This window comes from Phascolarctos cinereus, unplaced genomic scaffold (assembly GCF_003287225.1).
Source record: "Phascolarctos cinereus isolate Bilbo 61053 unplaced genomic scaffold, phaCin_HiC Scaffold_2;HRSCAF=192, whole genome shotgun sequence".
NCBI lineage: Eukaryota > Metazoa > Chordata > Mammalia > Diprotodontia > Phascolarctidae > Phascolarctos > Phascolarctos cinereus.
In genome coordinates this window covers 309,938,737-309,958,757 of record NW_027555625.1, presented here as the reverse complement: position 1 = coordinate 309,958,757, position 20,021 = coordinate 309,938,737, and the positions used below count along the sequence as shown (strand labels likewise).

Sequence of the window (20,021 nt, the reverse complement as noted above, 5' to 3'; positions counted from 1 at the left end):
GAACTTCAGAGTCATTTAGTCCAACCCCCTCGTTTTACAGATGAGGAAACGGAGGCTATGTGATTTACCCAAAGTTACACAGGTAGTCAATATCAGAGTGAATAAATATCAGCCAATGTGCTTTCCATGGTACCACATACTTCCCTATAATGCCAAGGGTAGGACTGATAGGATGGCACATGACAACGATTCGTAACTTGGGATTCATAAACTTTTTAAAAAATATTTTAATAACTATATTTCAGTATTTCCTACAAGAATCTTATGTATTTTATGTATTTTAAAATATTATTCTGAGAAGTGGATAAACATATACCACACACACACACACACACACACACACACACACACACACACACACACACACACAAACATGGTTAAGGACTCTTAGATCATGGAAAGAGCTTTGGTTATGGAAACAAAGAACCTGGATGCAAATTCTGCCTATCAGAGTACTTGTGACCTTGGTCAAGTCACTAAAGCAGTTTTATCTGCTATGAGATGAGGGGAATTGGACTAGGAAACCTTGGAAGTCCCTTCAAGTTCTGAATCTTATCAACCACTAAAATATAGAATTTTAACACAGTTGAGTTTAAGAGATCTTGGAGGCCATCCAGTCCAACCCTCTTGTTTTATATTTGAGGAAACTGAGGCTCAAAGAAGTGAAGGGGTCTAAGTCTAAGGCTAGGTCTAGAGCCCAAGGAGGTCTGCTCCCAGGCTTGAGCTATTTCCATTTCACCTTGCTATTCCTCCAGCTAAGGCTAGGATTTTCCCAGTGAAGAGGTGAGGAGATGGCATCAATATCCACACTAACCTGATCTATTATCTGACTTCATCCTCTGTATCTCCCCTGTTCCTTGGCTAGAGAGTAGGTGTGGGGTAAGATCTATTTGCATTAGGAGTCATGTAATTTCTGACTAGATGCCAATCTTTCTGCTCTCTGGGAAGAATCCTGGGCTTCCTTAGACATGTGTACTGAGGGCTTCTATACTGCAGAAGCCACAGACTGTATTCCAGTAGAGATATGCAAGTATGATGGGATCATAGCTCTAGGACAGAAAGGGACCTCAGATGTCATCTAGTCTAAACTTCTCATTTTATAACTGAGGAAACCAAAGCCACTGAAGGAGGTTAACTGACTTGTTTCAGTTTACACAAGTAGTAAATCTCAGAGGTGGGATTTGAACTCTGGTCCTCTGCCTCCCGAGCTAGTGCTCTAAATATCTTCTCCTTCCTTTCTTTGTTACTTATCCAACCTATAGGGAGACAGCAGGTAGCGATTGTATTATTTGATTCTTCTGTCAACTAGATGCAGTTTCTCTGTATTTCACATTTTATTCAACATAATATACTTCCATCTCTCTTGACATTTGAGTTAAGCTAGGAGGAATCTGCAAAATGACACATCATAGTTCTGCAGAGCTTTAAGTTAAAAAAAATTCTTCACAATAATCCTATCAGCCAAGGAAATCAATTATTATTCTCATCCCTGTTTTCCAAATAAGGAAACTGAGGCTCAGAGAAGTTAAATGATTTGCCCATGGTCACAGAACCAGGTGGTATGTGTGACTGGGATTTGGACTCAGCTTTCCTGACCCCAAGTCCTGGGCTCTGTCCAAAATGTCTCATTGTATCTCTAGAAAAGGACGGTCATTTTTTTCAATTTAGCCCCTCTTTTTCCTGACCCCATTTCCTTACTTCTTTAAGGCAGATTTGCTAAAAGCCTTCAGCTGTAGTTGAGCTATAAAATTGCTCAGCTACTATTGCTTGAGTTACTGATGTCCCATCTTTGACTCTCCCAGCTGGCCCTGACATTACTGACCTGGTAGCAGTAGCTTCTATCTGGAGTAAAGATTCCGGGAGCATCTCCTATAGACATACGAAAATAAAACCCAAGGCAGATAATAGGAAGCAGAGATAGAGCAGGATGCTGACCTTTCAGGAGGCTGCAAGCCTTCTCCCACTACCTTCTCCCACTGTTTAGCTGACTTGGGAACCTGTGAATGAGCCACTTCACTTCCTTTTTTCACTTTGGCTTCGCTTCCCCTACCCACTCACATCCAGTCCACAGGTGTAACTGAGACCTCTTTCTTCCACATGCTGGTGCAGGGCTTACAGGAATTGGCTGATCCAGCAGAGAGTCTGAGTGGGTCTGGTTCCCTTTTTCTATAAGAAAGACCTTGAAGACCCTTCAGGGAACACCCTTGGAATTGAGGCCTTGCCTGCCCCATAGGTAGTGGATAAGCCTGTAGGAGGCTCAGCTCCCTGTTGGTAGGAGAGGTGGAGGACCTGTGAAAGGACATTATACACATATGGGAAGAAGGAACCATTTACTTTCGGTTCTTCTTAAGCTGACTGGAGCTTTGGCCCAGGACCCTAAGGAGTTTGCCTTTATTTGGGGAATCTTGGGCACCCCAGTACCCAGGAAGGAAGGCTACAGCCCCACCACAAGACAATACCCTGGTATGGCTGCCCAAGTCAGGCTGCACTGCCTCAAGGACCCTTTTCAATTTTTTGTCTTCCTTTCAATAGCCTTTCATGGGAGATAACTACTGTGATGCCATCAACAACCGAGCCTTCTGCAACTATGATGGGGGTGATTGTTGTGCCTCTACAGTTAAGACAAAAAAAGTAAGTAAGGGCTATTTCTCCTTCTTGGAGGAACCCATCCCCAAATCTCTAGCTTATAACTCCAAGGTGCTCTCACGCACCTCATTCCTGGGGCTCAAGGATGAATCCAGCTGGGGAAGTCTTCTAGTTTGCTGCTTCTAATCTCTTGTGAGATGGGCAACCAAACTTGTTAGTATTGTGTGCTAAATAAGACTTAAAAAACCATAGATGAGGATCAAAGGGCTTTTCCTATGAAATAAAATACATGTGTTTTCTGGGGTTTTGTGATTCCTATTTTGGTTGCTAAGAAAATTCTTTTTTCATTTTCTTCTGATTTTGCGGCCATGTTCTGAAGAATTGAGGTTGTTAGAAACCTGAATTCCAAATGAATGGGATATTAGTCAATTTTTAAACCTCCCTCCTAAAAAAACAAACCAAAAAAAAACCACTTTTAATATTCAGTTCTAGTTTAAGACCACTTTATATTGCCTGGGTTTCATAGATTGAAGAAAAAATAAAGGCCAAATAAAACTAAAATCACTGTGTGTAAGAGGCAGCAATGAAGAAGAGAGCATCAAAACACTAAAAGTAACAAGACTTTTCGGGGTGAGGTGAGCCAGAAAGAAGAAATCTGAGAGAGCTACCATGGAGTAGTGGCAGAAATATTGAACTTCCTGGAATAAGAAGACCTGGGTTCAAATCTCAGTTCTGTTATTTACTATTTTTTGTGACCTTGGGCAAGTCACTTCTTTTTGGCCTCATTTTTCTTATCTGTAAAATGAGGGGGCTATACTTGGGAATGGCTCTTCGTGTCTTTGCGCCTTGATTTCTCCTTTATTCTAATGAAGATTTTGTGAAGAGAAAATGAGCTGACAGGAGTGACAGGACTTTGCAAGCAAAATAATCTTATTCTAGCTATTATTGTAACATTCTGGACTCCAACCTTGAGATGGAATATGCTACACAGTATTTCTCTTCTCGGGAGTCAAAATGGACTAGGTACCCTTCTTATTCCCCTTACTGAAATTCTTTCAAGACACTAGACCCCATTTGTAACCTGTTTAAAAAGCCCATTAGCATCAAGGCATCTGCATTCAGCCATTTGGCAGGCATTTATTAAGTGCCTACTATTTGTTGGGAATTGTGTCAAGTAAGAAAAAGGGGAGAAGAAGTTCCCTTTTTAAGGAGTTCATAGTATCATGGGGGATGTAAAATGCAAATGATGATGTACAAACAAGATGTATACAAGAGAAATTGGAAGCAATTAACAGAGGGAAGGAATTACTATTAAATAGGATTGGGAAAGGCTTCTTACAGAAGTTGGGATTTTAGCTGGAACTCGAAGGAAGCCAGGAGGCAGAGGTGAAGAGGGAAAGAATTTCAGGCATCAGGACAGCCAGTAAAAATGCCTGGATTCTGGAGATTCTTTTGTGTGAGAGAACATCAAGGTTACCAGTAGCACTAGATTGAACAGTACAACTAAACAATGGTGGGAAGATAGTCCTGGATTGAATGTGCTTATGGCCTTGCTCATAAAGTGAGGTGTTCAGACATGGGCGCAAAGCTGGTGTTCTCAAATGCCCCTGGAAAGAGGTCTCACCATTGGCATTCTCCCAGGACATCAGCAGTCTCCAAGGATGCTCCGGCCAAATAGCCAGTGATCTGGCTATGGGTCTCTGAAGAATCAGCTCAGACGCTTTCAGAAAAGTATTTCACTGTAACTGGAAAGTTTCTCCTCAGGTCATTGGGGTTGGGATGTGATGTGGCTAACATTGACACTGGCCTTTCTTTGATCTTCTGGAGAAGCTGGAACATGATTCCATAAAGTCTTGTTTCTCTTTTTTTCTCATCTTCAGATGCCTGCAAAAGGTTGAAAATGTACCTTGTCTTTTAGCTTGAGGCTGTGTGGACTATGTAAAGTTGTTTGGTAATTGTGCCTTCTGGTATAGTGAACTGAGCTCTGGAGGTGTAGTCAGAAGATTCAGAAGACAGGAGTTTTAAGTCCCATTTCTGCTCCTTAATAGCCATCTGACCTTGGACAAACAACTTTACATGGTTTCAGTTTCCTCACCTATAAAATGAGAGAGTTGACCTAGATGACCTCTAAGCTCCCTTCCAGATTTAATATTAGATAATTCTGTGAATTACATTTAATTACAATCAATATGAATAAGGTGTCATGCTTAGTAGTAGATATATAAAGATTGGGGGGGAAATAATTTCTGCCTTCAAGGAACTTATGCACTTTTTTTGGGGGGAGGGAGGTTATGGCATCAATAATTGTACTACCCAGTATATTTCAATAAGAGAAAATGAAAGCTCCATATAAGCAGTTATGAGAACATTATAAGTTATAAGAAAAAGAGTGATCATGGAGTTTCAGAGATGGATCTCAGAGGTCACCTTGCCCAACCTGTGGCTAAACAGGAATCTCTTCTACAACATCCTTGAAATGTGGCCATCTAGCTTCCAAAGGGTCACATGACAATGATCTCTATGGTCCCTTCCAACGCTAATCATGTTGCTCTTGAAGGACTCTGAGAATCAGTTTTCGTTGGGATTGGTGAGGTAGGTAGGGGTGAGCACAAGCTAGATTCCTCCTTAATGGTAAAGGCACCTTTCAATCTAAATAAGGTTTGAACTTTAATGCAAGAGTCTATTGGGCATTCAATGCCTTGGTGGAATTTAGAGATTCACTGACCTGATGCATTCTATGGCCCCCAGCCAAGGGATTTCTTCTCAGACAAAGGGTAAATTAAAAGCAGCAGCAGCAGCAGCAGCAGCAGGCAACTGCTGCATTGACTTGGGAGACATCCTTGGCTTCCAAAAAGCCCTGCTATCCCAACGGCACAGCTCTCCCAAGAAGAGGGTTCTCAAATGGCATTTGTTCAAGGACTTAGTGTCCTCCAGGTCCTTACAAGCTGGGGGATCTGACCACGATACCCCCCCCCAGGAGCAGGGTATCTCCCTATAGCCCTGGGGTGGTCTGTCATGCCATTAAATCTTGGGTGCTTATTTTGACTAATTGCATTCATGTTTTCATGATCAGGAGCAGGGAGATGGGAAGTGCGGCTAATTTCTGAGCAGCAGAGTAATGTGGCTTTTGTACTCCGTGGGGTTTGGCAACCATCTCTAGCTCACTGCAGGCCCAGAGCTCTGAGCCCCTGAAGCTCCAGGAGGAAAGCTGGTAGAGGCCTAGGGCATATCAAGGTGATGGTGCACTCCAAGGATGCTGGGATTGACATGCTACCACCTGTCAGTGGTTTCACATATTCTTCAGTATCGACCCTGTTCCTTGTTGTACATCATTATATATGTTGGAAGCTTGCCTCTTAAATCAGACACTGTAGGGAAGCCACCACTCAGCTTCTGTTCCCTGGGAAAAAAGTATAATGAAATGAGGCCTGGATCCTCTAAAACACAGAAGTTGTCCCAGTCTAATGGGCTGCTTCCAGCCTTAAAGAGTTCCCCATAAAACTATGCCTGAGTGGCTTCCTTGATTTGGCATCTTTAGGACTCCACTCTAAGGATGATGTTCATGAGGTTTCTCCTAACCCTTGGGTCAGGTGCTGAATCCACAGCCATAGGTTAATCCTGCCACTTCCTCAAACATGCTGTTCCAACCAGGGAGATGTGGGAATACTATATTTTCCAAGTCCTCTCTTTCTCTTAACCATCAGCTCTCAACACTTTTTTTTCCCCCAGGACCTTTGAAGTCCTGAGTTTGAACTGGTATGACCTATTGGCTCATGGGATTCCTTTTTTTCATTTTTTTGGATATGTGGGAACCATTCTTGTGACTAAGAAGCCAAGAAAAGAGAATTCCTTTCTTGTGTTCCTGCCCCCTCCCCCTCCTCAAGTGACCCATCAGATTTTACCTAAGAGAGGTGTCAAATGAAGGGAAATTAAGTGAATACTCCCTGCCCTGACCTGCCTTGCCTCGGTTATCTTGATACAGCCTCTGCATTCAGAAGGTGATGCACCCTGGAGCACAGGCACAGAACTGTGGAGGGGGGAGGGAGTTGTTATTCATACTTTCAGAGTTTTTCACATGAGGGAAGTTTCGAAAATGCTCTGACAGCAATCTCCAGACATGCTCTTTCCTAGCATGTGGTCCTCTTCCCTCATCACCTTCCTCCCCCTCAACTACTGCTTGTTCTGCAGACTGCTTTGTGCTTCTGGAAACTTGGAAATGACTGGATGGTACGAGAGGGGTTCCAGAATGACTCCAGCCAGGATTCAGTGGGCAACAGAGTGGAGAGGCCAGAGCTGTTTACTACTGAGCGTTGGCTTACTGATAGGGATCATGGCATTGTTGAAATCCTGTGGCATTTCCTCAGCACTCCCAGATGTGGAGGGTGAGCTCAGGCTGATGTCTAAGCAGACTCTTGCCTATCTTCTTTGAAAATCATGGCTTCTGCTATATTTTTGTTCTTCTTGCCTCAGAATGAAGCCCTTTCTTTGTTGGGATCCTAGAATAATAATGACTCATATTTACATAGCTCTTTAAGATTTACAAAGTGTCTCCCTAGCAACTACCCTCAGAGGGAGGTTGTACTACTGATATGCCCATTTTTCAGGTCAGGAAATTGAGGCAGAACTGGTGGCTATGAGCAAGTCTCTTTTGCTTTTCTCAGTTCTTAAACTCCACCACTATCCATCCCATCATGGCAAAATATGGAGCAGAGCCCAGTCATAAAAATGTTTCATTAGCCAATATTAAGGCTGAGAAGTTGTTCTGCGTTTTTAGATAAGGAGAAGCATTTGACTTAATGAAGCCCTTTGCAAAGGTTATATTTTTAAAATAAAGTTTAGTTGTGAATTTTAAAAAAATTCACTATGTTTTAGTTTGTTTAATTTGTTGAATAAAAATAATATCCTTTAAGACCTTCAACTTGCACACTATACACACATATAATTCCCTGAAATGAACCACACATGTTTGTGACAGGAGAAAAGGAAGTACCCTGCCCTGAAGACAGAGCAGAGGATGATAGGTGAATAGTGTTGCTATGGGACCCTGGTACCTATGGAATGTTAAAAAGACTTGGAGGAAAGTCTCTAGCATATTGGGTAGGTTCTCAATGAAGTATTTTTGTAGGAATCTAATCAAGAATCACACAGACTAAGAAAACATGGATTGTTCTTCTTCTGTACCATTGGAGGAAATGAGATCACATCCATTGACATATAAAATCCTATGTGATATAAGCTGTTGTCTAGTTCAGTCTTTTCATTTTATAGACAAGGAAACTGAGCCCCAGAGAGTTAAATTGCCTTGTCCAAAGTTGTACGTGTAATAATTGGCAAAACTAAGATTCAAACCCAGATCCTCTGATTCAAATTTTTTTTCATTATTCTACTTACAGGTCATCTATCACTTAATTTACAGATGTGCAGAATGAAGAGGAAAAGAGTGAAGGGACTTTTTCAGGAATACATAGCTAGGAAATGGCAGTGTCATGACTAACACTGAGGTCTTTTGACTTACATTTGGATGCTATATCTACTAAAACTTATTGCTGTTATAATATAGACATTTGAATATGGTGTTAGCATCCTAATCAGGATTTGACAACCCAGCCTCTTCCACCCCTGCCTTAATTTTTGGCAAAGAAAAACCATCCTTTGTTTTTTTCATATTCTCCAGCTGTGAAAGAATATTCCCCAGAGCTCCTGTGAGGCAGAGGTCTTTAGAATTCATAGACTGTGAGGAGTAGAAAAGACTGGTTCAAAACTTATGATCTAGTTCAACCCTTATTTTACTGATGAAGAAACAGTGGTCTAACAAGGGGAACTGACTTGTCTGAGTTCAAACACATACATAAAATCTTTCCTTCTAGACAGAGGGTCATACGTTCATAGATTTAAAGCTAGAAGAAACCTTAGAGGACATTGAGTCAAAGACCCTTATTTCACTAAAGTGGAAACTGAGGCACAAAGTGGTTACACAGCTAGTAAATGTCTCAGGACATCATTTGATTTCAGCTCTTTATGACTCTGAATCCAGGGCTCTATCCCCTACATCATATTGCCCCTCAAGTAGCATTGCCTTCAGAAGTCAGATCATTTTCCTCACATTTCCCCAACCCCTCCTCTGCTCACAGTTGCTCACAGGACGTGGAATGCTCTTCCCTTCTTTTCAGGTTATCCTAATCTCAAGTCACCATCTAGCTCAAGTCCCACTTCTTTCATGAAACCTTCCTGGATTGCCCTGGGGATAAAGATAAGGCTAAAACTCAAGTCTTCTGACTGCCATCCCATTGCTCCTTGCAGGCTTTATATGTTTCTCTATTTGGTAGTTCCAGTGCTAGAAATTCCTAAAATCTCTGTAGAACTGGGATTCTTAATCTGAGGCCCACAGACCTCACTTCTCTCCTCCCCAAGGTGTCCATAGGTAGATTGAGTCTACAAACTTACATGGGGGAAAATACATCTTTATTGTCACTAACCTATGGTTTCCTTTGTGGTTTTATGTATTTCACTACACATTTAAAAACATTCTTTTGAGGAGGCATGTATAGGCTTCACTAGAATGCCAGATGGTTCCATGATACAAAAAGAGGTTAAGAATACCTATTGCAGAAGAAATCCTGGAAAACTTCCAGTCAAATTAGAAGAACTGCCAGGTGTCGGCAGTATTTCATTAAGGGTTGAATGGGAACATGGTAGTTCAGTGCTGACTCAAAGGTAGATGTTACCTACCAACATCCAGATCTTTAAAATTGTTGCAAGCCCTATGACAATTTCAGAATACAATTCTGCATCTCTTTTTAAATTTTTTTTATTAATTAATTTATTTTTAGTTTTCAACATTCACTTCCATAAGCTTTTGAGTTTTAAATTTTCTCCCCCTCCCTCCCATATTTCTGCATCTCTTGAGGTCAAACATAAGCTCCTTCAGGGAAGGCACTATGTTTTGTTTTGACTTTGAATCTCCAGTGCCTACCTTTCAAAGTGCTTTGCACATATTAGGTGCTTAATAAATTCTTGGTGGTTTGTATTGAGGTTGCTTCTAGCTCTATGAACCTGTGACTCAGTGTTCTCATGCCTATCTTCTCTCTCTTACTCCTCCACTCCCAAGGCTGTTATCTGCATGCTGGAGTCTGAGTCAGAATCCTGCCCTTACCTGTTTTACAACAGCAGCCAAGACCTTCTGAGTTCAGAATTCTGTGTTTCTCCTGAACAGGCTGCATTCCTGAATTGATGACACAGGTTGAGGAGGCAGCCCTTACATGTGTTCCAGTGGGAGAAACAGCAGCTCCTGAACTCAGACTTGGCCAACAAAGGGGGAAAAAGAAAGGCTTTACAAAAAAAATAATAATAAGGCTTAGCTTTCATCCAAACAGCTCTTGCAGGAAGTGCATCCTCCCTCTGCAGCCTCCATTACCTCCAGGTGCCTATTAAGGAACAGTTTTGTAAAGTTTGGCAAGAACCGCAAAATTTAAATCCTGCCCCACTTCCATCTAAATCGGGGGAGAGGGGCTAAATATGTTTGCTGAAGAGGCAGCAAGGTGTCTTGGGGGAAAAAAATCATGGCTTATGTCACATCATGTGCCTTTACCTTTCTGAGCCTCAGTGTCTTCATCAACAACACAGAAATGATAATACCCGCCCTGCATATCTCATGTGGCTTCTTCAAGGCTCAAATGATCTGTGTGAAAAGCACTCGAAAGTTACCTGTATAACTTTGGGCAAGTTAATTCACTCCTGAGCCTCATTTTCCTCATTTGTCAAGTAAAGGGTTGGACTAGACAGTCTCCAAATTCCCTTCCAACTCTAAATCCTATGGACCTCCATTGAAGTCAGCCACTGTCCTCATGGTTTCTCTTCCTTTGTCATGGAAATTCCCTTCACCTTCAACTCACCTTACTCTCAGATCATGACCTAGTTCATCACACTTCTTCCCTAGCTACTCTAAGGGTCAGCATCTCTCTCCATCTCCAAACACCTCCAGCCTTTGCTAACCCTTTGCTGCTTGCTCTAGCATTTATTTAACCACACAATGTATTTCATTTTTATTTAGCCTTTCATGTAAGCTTTGTTCTCCCAACCCTATGTTAGACTGTAAGCTCCCAGACGGCAGGAGCCATGCCTTGCATTCTATTCTCCTGACATCCTTTTCAGGCTAGCATGGTGCCTTGCACATAACCATAGTAGTTGCTCAATATACATTTGTTTGTAGGATTTAGAGCCAGAAGAAGATTCAGAAATCTAGTCTAATCCCTTCATTTAACAGATGAAGGAAACAGACCCATGGAGTTGTAATGACTTGCTCAGAGTCACACATGTAATTAAATTAGCAGAACTGAGATACTATCTGAGGATTCCTGACTCCAAATCCATTGATTTTTCTACTGTACCATGCTTTTTAAGTGAATACACTTTGGTAGCTCTTCCACCCCACCCCCAAATTTGTCAGCATCTTCTCATATTCGAATTGAATGAAATGCCTTCAGTTGGAAGGTATTTTAGAAATTAACTAATTCTTAACCTTGTGTTGTTGTTCAATCATATCATTCAATTGCTTATTGTCCCATCTCCCAATCTGAGATGTCTCAGACCAAAAGACACTTCCTTGGGGACTACTCCCATATACATATACATGCATATGTGTATGTGTGTGCATAATCTTTCCCATTAGAAGATAAATTCCTTGAGAGCTGGGGTAGCTCTAACTTTTGTTGTTGCTCAGTCATTTTTCAATTGTTTCTGATTCTTTGTGATCCCATTTGGGATTTTATTGGCAAAGATACTGGAGTGGTTTGCCATTTCCTTCTTTGGCTCATTTGACAGATGAGACAACTGAGGCAAATGGGGTAAGTGACTTGCCCAGGGTCACACAGCTAGGAAGTGTCTAAGGCTGGATTTGCACTCAGGAAGATAGATCTTCCTGACTTCAGGCTCAGCATTCTATCTGCTGTGCCACCTAGCTGCCCTACCCTTGTGTACCCTGTCCCATTATAGAAATGAGAAAATTGAGATTCAAAGAACTAAAAAGACTTATTGAGGTCACACAAACAATCAGTGGTAATCAGAAAGAATGTCATTAGAAAGAGAACACCTATGAATTATTTTCCTGGTCATTTTAGAAATTTAGAAGTGTTCTCTTAGCTCTTACATAATGATTTTCTTGACCTTCGTTATCTCTCAGTTTCTTAAAATCCCAAGTCATTAAAAATGTATACATATCTGTTGATTTTAGCTAGGATTCAAACCCAGGTTAGCTGACTCCAAATCTAGTTCCCTTCCCCTTTCTCTATACAATGTTTCTGAAAAGAGTAGGGGAAAAAAAAGTATTAATGGAACATCAGAGGCAGTGTGGACCTTATTAGTCAAGAAAGAGGGTCTTCATTTTCTTAAATTTTCTTCTGGGACAAAAGTCTAGTGACTAGACCTCTAGTCAAATGGTTTGGCCAAAGGGACCATTCTCTTTGCCATGGGGTAGCAATTTAGTTCTGAATTGCAGGGGACTTGAAAAGACTGGAATTAGCTACTCTTTTCTGCCACACTCTTTTTTTCTGAGTTAGGCAATAAAGTACTCCATTTGGCTATCCAAACATTCCCCAGCCCCCCCACCACCACCACCACCACATGGATGTGAAGACTCAGTCTCCCTAGGCAGACAGGCTGATGCATGTAGGACAGGAAAGGAACTGTGATGATTTTATGCAGAGTACATTCCTAGTGTGTTAGTGATGAGTGGGATACATCCTTATGGTCTGGAAGTCCATTGAGGTGATGCATACATTGCCCAGAAACCAACTAAAAGGTCATGTGTTAACACCGTAAGGGAGGAGAAAGGAAGGGGGATGGAGAGAGAAAATGAGTACAGTAAGATCAAGAAAGATGCAAATTGTTCACTGAGAACATCTGAGCAGGTTGCAGTACTCTGCTAAAAGGAGGGGGAAGGGTTGGGTCACTAACTCCACGTGTGCAGATGGGAGACACTCTGGAGAGTGCACTTTGCAAAAGTTATGATGCAATAAGATGAAATCACCTTCCACCGACAGCCAGGTAATCACACTTAGACCTTTCAGAAGGTGAGTCTAGCATTGTATTCAGATAGTAATAAGCCCTCCCATGTGACCTTTCTCCCCACTGCTTTTTAGATGTAAGAAACTGAGACATGGAGATTTCAAACGGATTGAAGGGACTTTAACGATTATTTAGTCCAACTCCTGTATTTTGTGGTTGGGGAACAGAGGCCCAGAGAAGGGAAGTAACCTCCCAAGTGTCACACAATGAGTAGCAAAGCCAGCATTCAAAGGCAGATCCTCTGACTTAAGTTCAGAGCTTTTTTTACAACGCACTCTGTTTTCTTTTTAGGCTGTACTAGATTCGGAAGGAGATTTCTCCTCTTGTGTAACCCCCTCTTCACCCCTAATAGATTTAAGATGGGGAAACTTGGGCCTAACCACTTACCCAAGGTCACAAAGCACTTTACAAACTTGAAAGCATTGTACAAATGTGAGTAGTAATAGTAGTCAGAGGGAGCTAGGTAATACAGTGGACAGAGAGCTGGACCTGGAGTCAGGAAGACTTGAGTTTAAATCTTGCTCCAGATAATAGCTGTATGACCCTGGGCAAGTAGTTTAACCTCTTTCTTCCTCAGTTTCCTTAACTGTAAAATAAGGATTGTAATAGCACCTACCTCTCAGGGTTATTTTGAGGATCCAATGAGATATCTGTAAAGTGTTTAGCACAGTCTCTGACATGTAGTAGATGCTATATAAATACTTATTCTTTTTCCTCTCCTTTTCCCTTTCCTAGGCATCAATTCAGACTAGAAGCCAAATCTGTCTGTTTTTCTGTCTCTCCACCCCTATACCTATCTGAAATCACTGCAACATGTAAAATTCCTCCAAGTCCTTCTCGTCTGAGTCTTGAATGAGGAATTTAAGCATAAAGCATATCCCTGACTCAGGGTCTCATGCCACCCACACAGCAAAAGCCTTGCCTGACCCAGAGATGCTGCCAACAATCCTGTCACTGCCCAGAGCCTCATCAGGCAGCACAAAGAACACTTTCACACGATGTGCTCACGTTCCTTCTTCCCTCTCTCTCCTGCAGGTCACCCCCTTTCCTATGTCCTGTGACCTACAAGGAGACTGCGCTTGCCGAGACCCAAAGGCCCAAGAGCACAGTCGAAAGGACCTCCGGGCCTACAGTCATGGCTAACAATGGGCGAAGAGGAGCCAAAGACCACCCAGCCCGAAGGCAGGCTACACGAGACACCACATCCCTTTTGGTATTGTTTTTATTGTTAGCTGCTCAACTGAATGGCCTCTCTGCACCCAGGGACCCTTAGAATTCAACCAGTCTGCCTTTAATTTTGCCCAAGAAGGACTCAAAGCTGGGGTTATGTACCAAATCGCATCATAATGACCAAACAGAACAGAGTTAAGTCCAGAAGACTTGGAAGTATTGCAGTGGTGTGTGGTGTGCAGTGATGGGCCCACATAATTGGAACAGCATATCTTGAGATGGAGGTTACAAATGAGCTCTTTATCTATGATGTCTACATGTGGTCTATACACATGCATACACATATAGACAAATATATACATACATGTGTGTGTATATATATGTATAGGTATATATATGTATATGCATGTGTCTGTCTCTTTAGAGATTGAGGAGGGAGAGATGAAAAGACAAGATACATCCCTCTCTGGTGCTCACTGATGATTCTCCATGGGAGAGTTGCAGCTTTGAAACTCCTGGAGTTGTTGAGACCACATTAGACCAATGCTGAGTGCCATGGTATATTGTGCTCCAAGTATTGGGTTGGGTGGGGCAGTGTGAGTTTCATCCCAGGACAGTAGCCCTCTGAAAGCCACATGTTAGTTGGAAGGTAAAGGGATGGCCTTCTTATTCTCAGTGGGCAGTGGGTCCAAGAGAAGAGGAATGGGTTACTGCCCACTCTTTCTACTGCTGGACACTTGTCTTCCACTTCAGAAAGAGTAGTGGGCAGTCCTGGGATGAAGCTCCAGATGAGAGGTAGTAAAAGCCTTCAGCCTGGCCTGGTAGAACTACTGAGCTGGCTTGGCTGCTCAGAGACTTTGAGGTGCTTAGACCCCAAGAAAACAAAGAGGAAGAACCAGTGGATCCTGCCCACCCCTAGCTCTTGCCATTCAAGCACATCTTGCTGCTATGCCTGCTGCTACATCCCATCCGGTTCATTTCTTTACTGTGTCAGGACAGGGTTACAACAACCCCCAAACAACCAAATGGTCTGCCTTAAAGCTTACCCACAGCCTGCCTTCCACTTCTCCCCACTGCCACCCCCTTAACCCTATGGCAAAGGAAAGGACACTCACTGGCTTATGTGGTGAGAGCTCATATCCCATCTCGCCTCTGGAATAGACCCTTTGGGCCTGAGAGAGCAGGGAATCTGTCAAACAAACAGACTCCAAAAACTATTTTAAGGGTCCCAAAACCAGAGCAAAGAATGCTGAAGACAGTGTTAGCATTTTGGAACTGCGTATGTCAGTGTTAAATTTCCAGGAGCCAGAGAAAGATTCCATTCCTGGCTAGACATTGATCTCCAGGATTCATTTCTGCCCTGAATAAATGCTTGCTAGTAGACCAGTTTCTAGGGAACAAACACAGTCCTAGATGAGGCCAACCCCCTCTATACTCCATAGTAATCTCACCTCAGTAGGGCTCAGTAATACTCAAAGAGAGAATGGATTAGTAGAAGTGCGGCTCCAGCCCCCCGCTATCCGGTTATATCACTGTGTATTCCATTGTATCTTACCCTGAAGTGGGTAGAGATCACCATTTGCTCTCTCTCTTTTATAGGCTGAATCTATAGGCTTAGAAGGTGCAGTTAGTTGGGCTAAGTATATTAGAGGCACTTGGTCTATTTGTCATCATTTGTTTCCCCACCCACAGCCCCCAAGTATGAATGGTTCACAGCACTAGCACCAAATAATGTCTCTTCAGATGGGGTAGGTTAGTGTTGTGGGGTTAAGTTGGCTGGAGACCAACTTCCATCAGAAGGTTTGAAGTCAAATCTCAAGTGAGGTCTTAGCCTAGAGTTCAGAAAGAGAAGATATATGAGGTCCAGTTCTTACATAGCCTACTATACTAAGGTTTCTTAACTGAAAAAATCAGGGCTGAGATTCAGGACCTGGTCACTTCCCTCAGCCGCAAATAAAATGGCAGGCATCTTAAGCATAGTCTATGTTATAGGCACATTCAAGCATTAGAATAAAATAGACACATTAAGCCTTTTAGTATCCACACTCTGAGACCCAAGGTTAGTAGGATGCTGGATGCATGTGCTGCCTGCTCATTCCGCGTGCTGGCCTCTTCCCTTTCAGCATCCTTCTCCAACCTGAGTCCCCTTCCATGCCTCTGCATCTTGGTTTCAAGAAGCTAATAGTTCCTAACTAGAGTTTGGCTGTTATAGAAGGTGATATCTCTTATTGGGAGGCCACAAACCTTGAAATCCCAGAAGAGTGACTTTCTAATTCTATTTAAGATAGTGGAACAGGCAGAGAGCAGGAGAATGAGGCAGGTATTTTGGAGGACACCCTGCCGATCATGCCAATTTTTTTCCTTTATATTCTTTTCATTAGATGAGTGATTCTTTCAAAAGGCCAGGGGACTTCTCAGCAAAATGACTCAATGCCTGTCTACATTTACCTTGCTGTCCATCAAAGAAGTCACTTTGTTAGGAAAGTAGCTTAGGAAAGAACATTTTTTTTTTTTGCCAAAAATGGAGAGGGGAAAGGAGAATTTGTTGGTATACATCCTGCCCATCCTCAATTTCTCCCCAAGGCCTTTTCCACAGTAGAGTTGGGGAGATGTTCACATTGATGGTGGGATAGAAAGGCAGTATCAAACAGATTGCTCCCCATGTATGAGAAGGGAGTATTCCACTTAATTTCAAGTGGCTGAGAAGCTCTTCAGCCTTCTTTCTGGACTCGGACCCAACTCTTGTGTAACTCTGTTAAAGTCCTTTCCTATACATATTCCAAGATTTCTAAAGAGACCTCTAAAGCTTTGCTTGGCTGTAGACAGCTCTGAGGTACTGAAAATTTTTTATTCAGTGTCTGATGAAGTATTTGCTCTCTTGTTACAAGGATGGCTGGTATTCCAAAGCATTATGCTTTTGTTTTTCCCCCTGAAAGAATTAAGAACACCCAATGCCACCAATCCAATCAAAACCCCCCCTTCCCCCTTTTGTGCCAACTGCCTTTTATTTTTTTGAGGGGAAGAAAGGAGGGATTCTTTCCTTACTTAAGGAATTCATTTTGATGAAGGGTGAAGAGACCAACATTCATAGATGGTAGGGCTTGGTGTAAAGTGGACCTACTGTCTTTAATTTTCATCCTTAGGGTTTTGAGGGGGTGTCTGAATGTTCTGTCCATCTTGATAGCCTTATTCCCTTGATCCAAGGCTGAGAAGGCTGTGGAAGATGATACTTTGAGACAAATTTCAGCTACCTCCCTTCCGGTTCCAGGAAAAAACAAAAAAACAACAAAAAAAACCCTTGGTTGTAACTGTCGGTTTGTTATAGGTTTTATCTGTGTTTAAAAAAGAATAATAATAATAATGATAATAAAGTAAGCCAGTTTCTCGCTGCAATTGATTCAAGTCAAAAATATAAAAAATATATATATAATAAGAAATCTGTACAAATAGAGAGGTGCATAGAAGAGGGAAATAAAAGAGAGAAGTGAAAAAAAGAAAAAAAATTGCATGATCCAGAAACAAGAAGAGCAAAACATATTTTTATGTGTCAGAAAGGAAAAGATGTATTCTGCAACCTGAGTAGTGAGTTAGACACAATCTCATAGATTTCCCTACAAGAGAAAACACAGTGGAGTTTTAATAACACTATCTGTTTTTCCTCATTCATTCTGGTAGGCCCAGGAAATATTTTACCTCTTTGGTAGTATGGCTATTTATTTTGTTTTTGAGGGGGTGCTGTTTTCAATTTTACAAGGTCTTAAGAGAAAAACATGTATTTGTGTTTTTTACATTATATAAAGTCTATATTTCACTAGTATTTAACTGTGCTTTCAAAACTACACTCAGAATGACTGTGCACGGTCTAGTTTTCCCAAAATGCTGCTAAACAAGACAGGTAATACCACAAGTTTGGGTTTGGACAAGCAAACCAAACCAAACCAAAACCCTTTATTTTTGTTTTATTCAAATGTTCCCCAATTTCTGAATTGAACATTTGGGCGGGAAGACAGAAAAGAGAGAAGCCAAAAGGAAACCTGGCTCTGAAATGAGAGCATAGGATTTACCAGTTCTGGCTACTTGTTTGTTTGTTTGTTTTTCCTATGAACAAGTCACTTAAAGCCGCTCCATGCCTCAGTTTCTCCAGCTGCAAAATGGAGATAATAATTCTTACCTACCTCATTGGGGGGGGTTGTGGGGCGTTCTGGATTGAGGTTTTAAAAGCATTTTGAGATGCTTGAGGAAAAAAGGCATGACACATTCCAAGTATTACTCTTTGAGACCAATGATAAGTGAAAGTAAATTCTTGCTACTTTCCAAATTAAAAAAAAAAAAAGCTAACTTCCTAGTTTTAGTCACCTGGGAAAAGAGGCTGTGTTTTAGAAGATTTAGGGTTTATTATTATCATTATTATTATTATACTTTTTTCTCCTTCTGATTTTTGGCTTGTTCTCCAGCTCTGAGGTCCAATTAAAATCCAATTACTTCCTCCCCATAGAAAGAATAAAAGCCGGCAGAAGTCAACTTGTCATATTCTGAGAAAAAGCGTAAGGTTGCTTCTAGGCCATTGGGGAAGGAAGCAAAAGACAATTTCAGGCAACACCTCAGTTCTACAGACTGAGTTGTTTGGGTTTAAGATCTTTTTTTTTTCTTTTGGCGGGTGGTGTCATTTAAACTGTTTTCTCTAAAAAGTGAGAGGTCATGCTCCTTACAAACCACAACCTACCTTCTGAGTGCAAAACAAGGAGCTTAATTGAACTACACACCAGCAGTCAACAAAGGGAAATTGGAATAATTAGGAATTACATTGTTGGGCCTCTGTAATCAGTTACCTGCCTGCAGATATCTATCTCTATATTGATATATATATGCACATGTATATAAATATATCTGTACATATATGTGTATATATATATTTAAATGTAATATTTACAAATAAAACTGTGATCTCGTCTAGAGAAAATGTATTCATATTACAAATGGCTCTTCCATCTTTATGTATCATACTGTACCTTTTTATTATTGTTATAATTATTATGATTATTATAATTATTATTATTTTGGAATCTGTTTGGCACCTTCTGGAAACTATGGCAAATAACACTTCATATCCCAAGTGCTGAAGATCTGTTTTCATGAACATTCTACTGTAAAATTAAAAAAAAAAAAGAAAAGAAAAAAAGAGAAAAAAAGTAAACACCCAAAGCAAAACACAATTCAATCTTTATTCTGTACCTCACGCACGTACAATTGCTGCTCCTGTTTTGGGGTTTGTTTATTTGTTTGTCTTGTTTTTATGGATCTAATTTAAGTCTCCAAGCCATATATAAAGATGTAAATAGTATAGCTTATTTATTAAGATTGTCATCTTTTTTTTAATTTATATTTACACAAATGTTCATCTAATTTATTTTTTTCAATACTGTTTTTAACCATCACTGTCCTGTTTTGCTGTTTGAGAAATTGTTAACCTTCTGTATCCATGGCATTGTTTCATACTGTTTTTTTCCCCCCTGGTCTCAAATACAGGTTGGATTTCACTAAAATTGTCAAAGACAGAAATATTTTGCCACTGTTGATTCCTATACCTTAAAATTCTATATTATAAAAATATATAATAACTTGTATGCCTAAACCTTTCCTGGTGTGGTTTTGTATATCCCAGCAGTATGATGATCTCATAAGTATGGGCTCACAAATATACACACACCCGGGTAGAAGGAGTGATTGTTGATTATTGCCCTTAGTGACTAGAAGAGTTAGAAACCAGGGTAGTAGCATCCTGGGATTTAGAGGCCCTATCTGTAAATATTTTGGGAAACTGATGATCTAAATGAATGAAGTCATACAATCGTATTTTCTAAAACAACTGATATAGACACAGCCATAGGTCTGTTGACTAGGTAGAGCATGTGGTGGCTAGTGGTGGAAGAAGGGGGCAATGGATGCATAATCTAGCTATAGACCATTTTTAAAATGAGGGCATAGGGAATATCAGAACATCACAGAATCTTAGGGCAGGAAGAGGCCTCAGAAGTCATTTATTACCACTACAAAATCCCCAACCAGTGGTCATCAATCACCATCTTAAAGAACTGCATTGCTAAGGAATTCACTACCTCCCAGAAAGCCCATTTCACTTTTGGTCCTCTGATTCCAAGGGAAATTTTCCATACACTGAGCAGAAATCTGACTCGGTAACTTTC

At 41.2% G+C, this 20,021-nt stretch overlaps 1 protein-coding gene across 1 annotated transcript in view; it reads left to right on the top strand.

Moving 5' to 3' along the window:
- The window catches only part of PAPPA (pappalysin 1), a 283,134-nt gene extending 263,684 nt beyond the window's left edge, over nt 1-19,450 (top strand). Inside the window, exons 21-22 of the mRNA XM_020990609.2 lie at nt 2,533-2,631; nt 13,684-19,450. Of these exons, the coding sequence (XP_020846268.1) occupies nt 2,533-2,631; nt 13,684-13,791 (207 nt within the window). The 3' untranslated portion in view covers nt 13,792-19,450. The remainder of the gene's footprint in view (nt 1-2,532; nt 2,632-13,683) is intronic.
- Nucleotides 19,451-20,021: the final 571 nt, after the last annotated feature.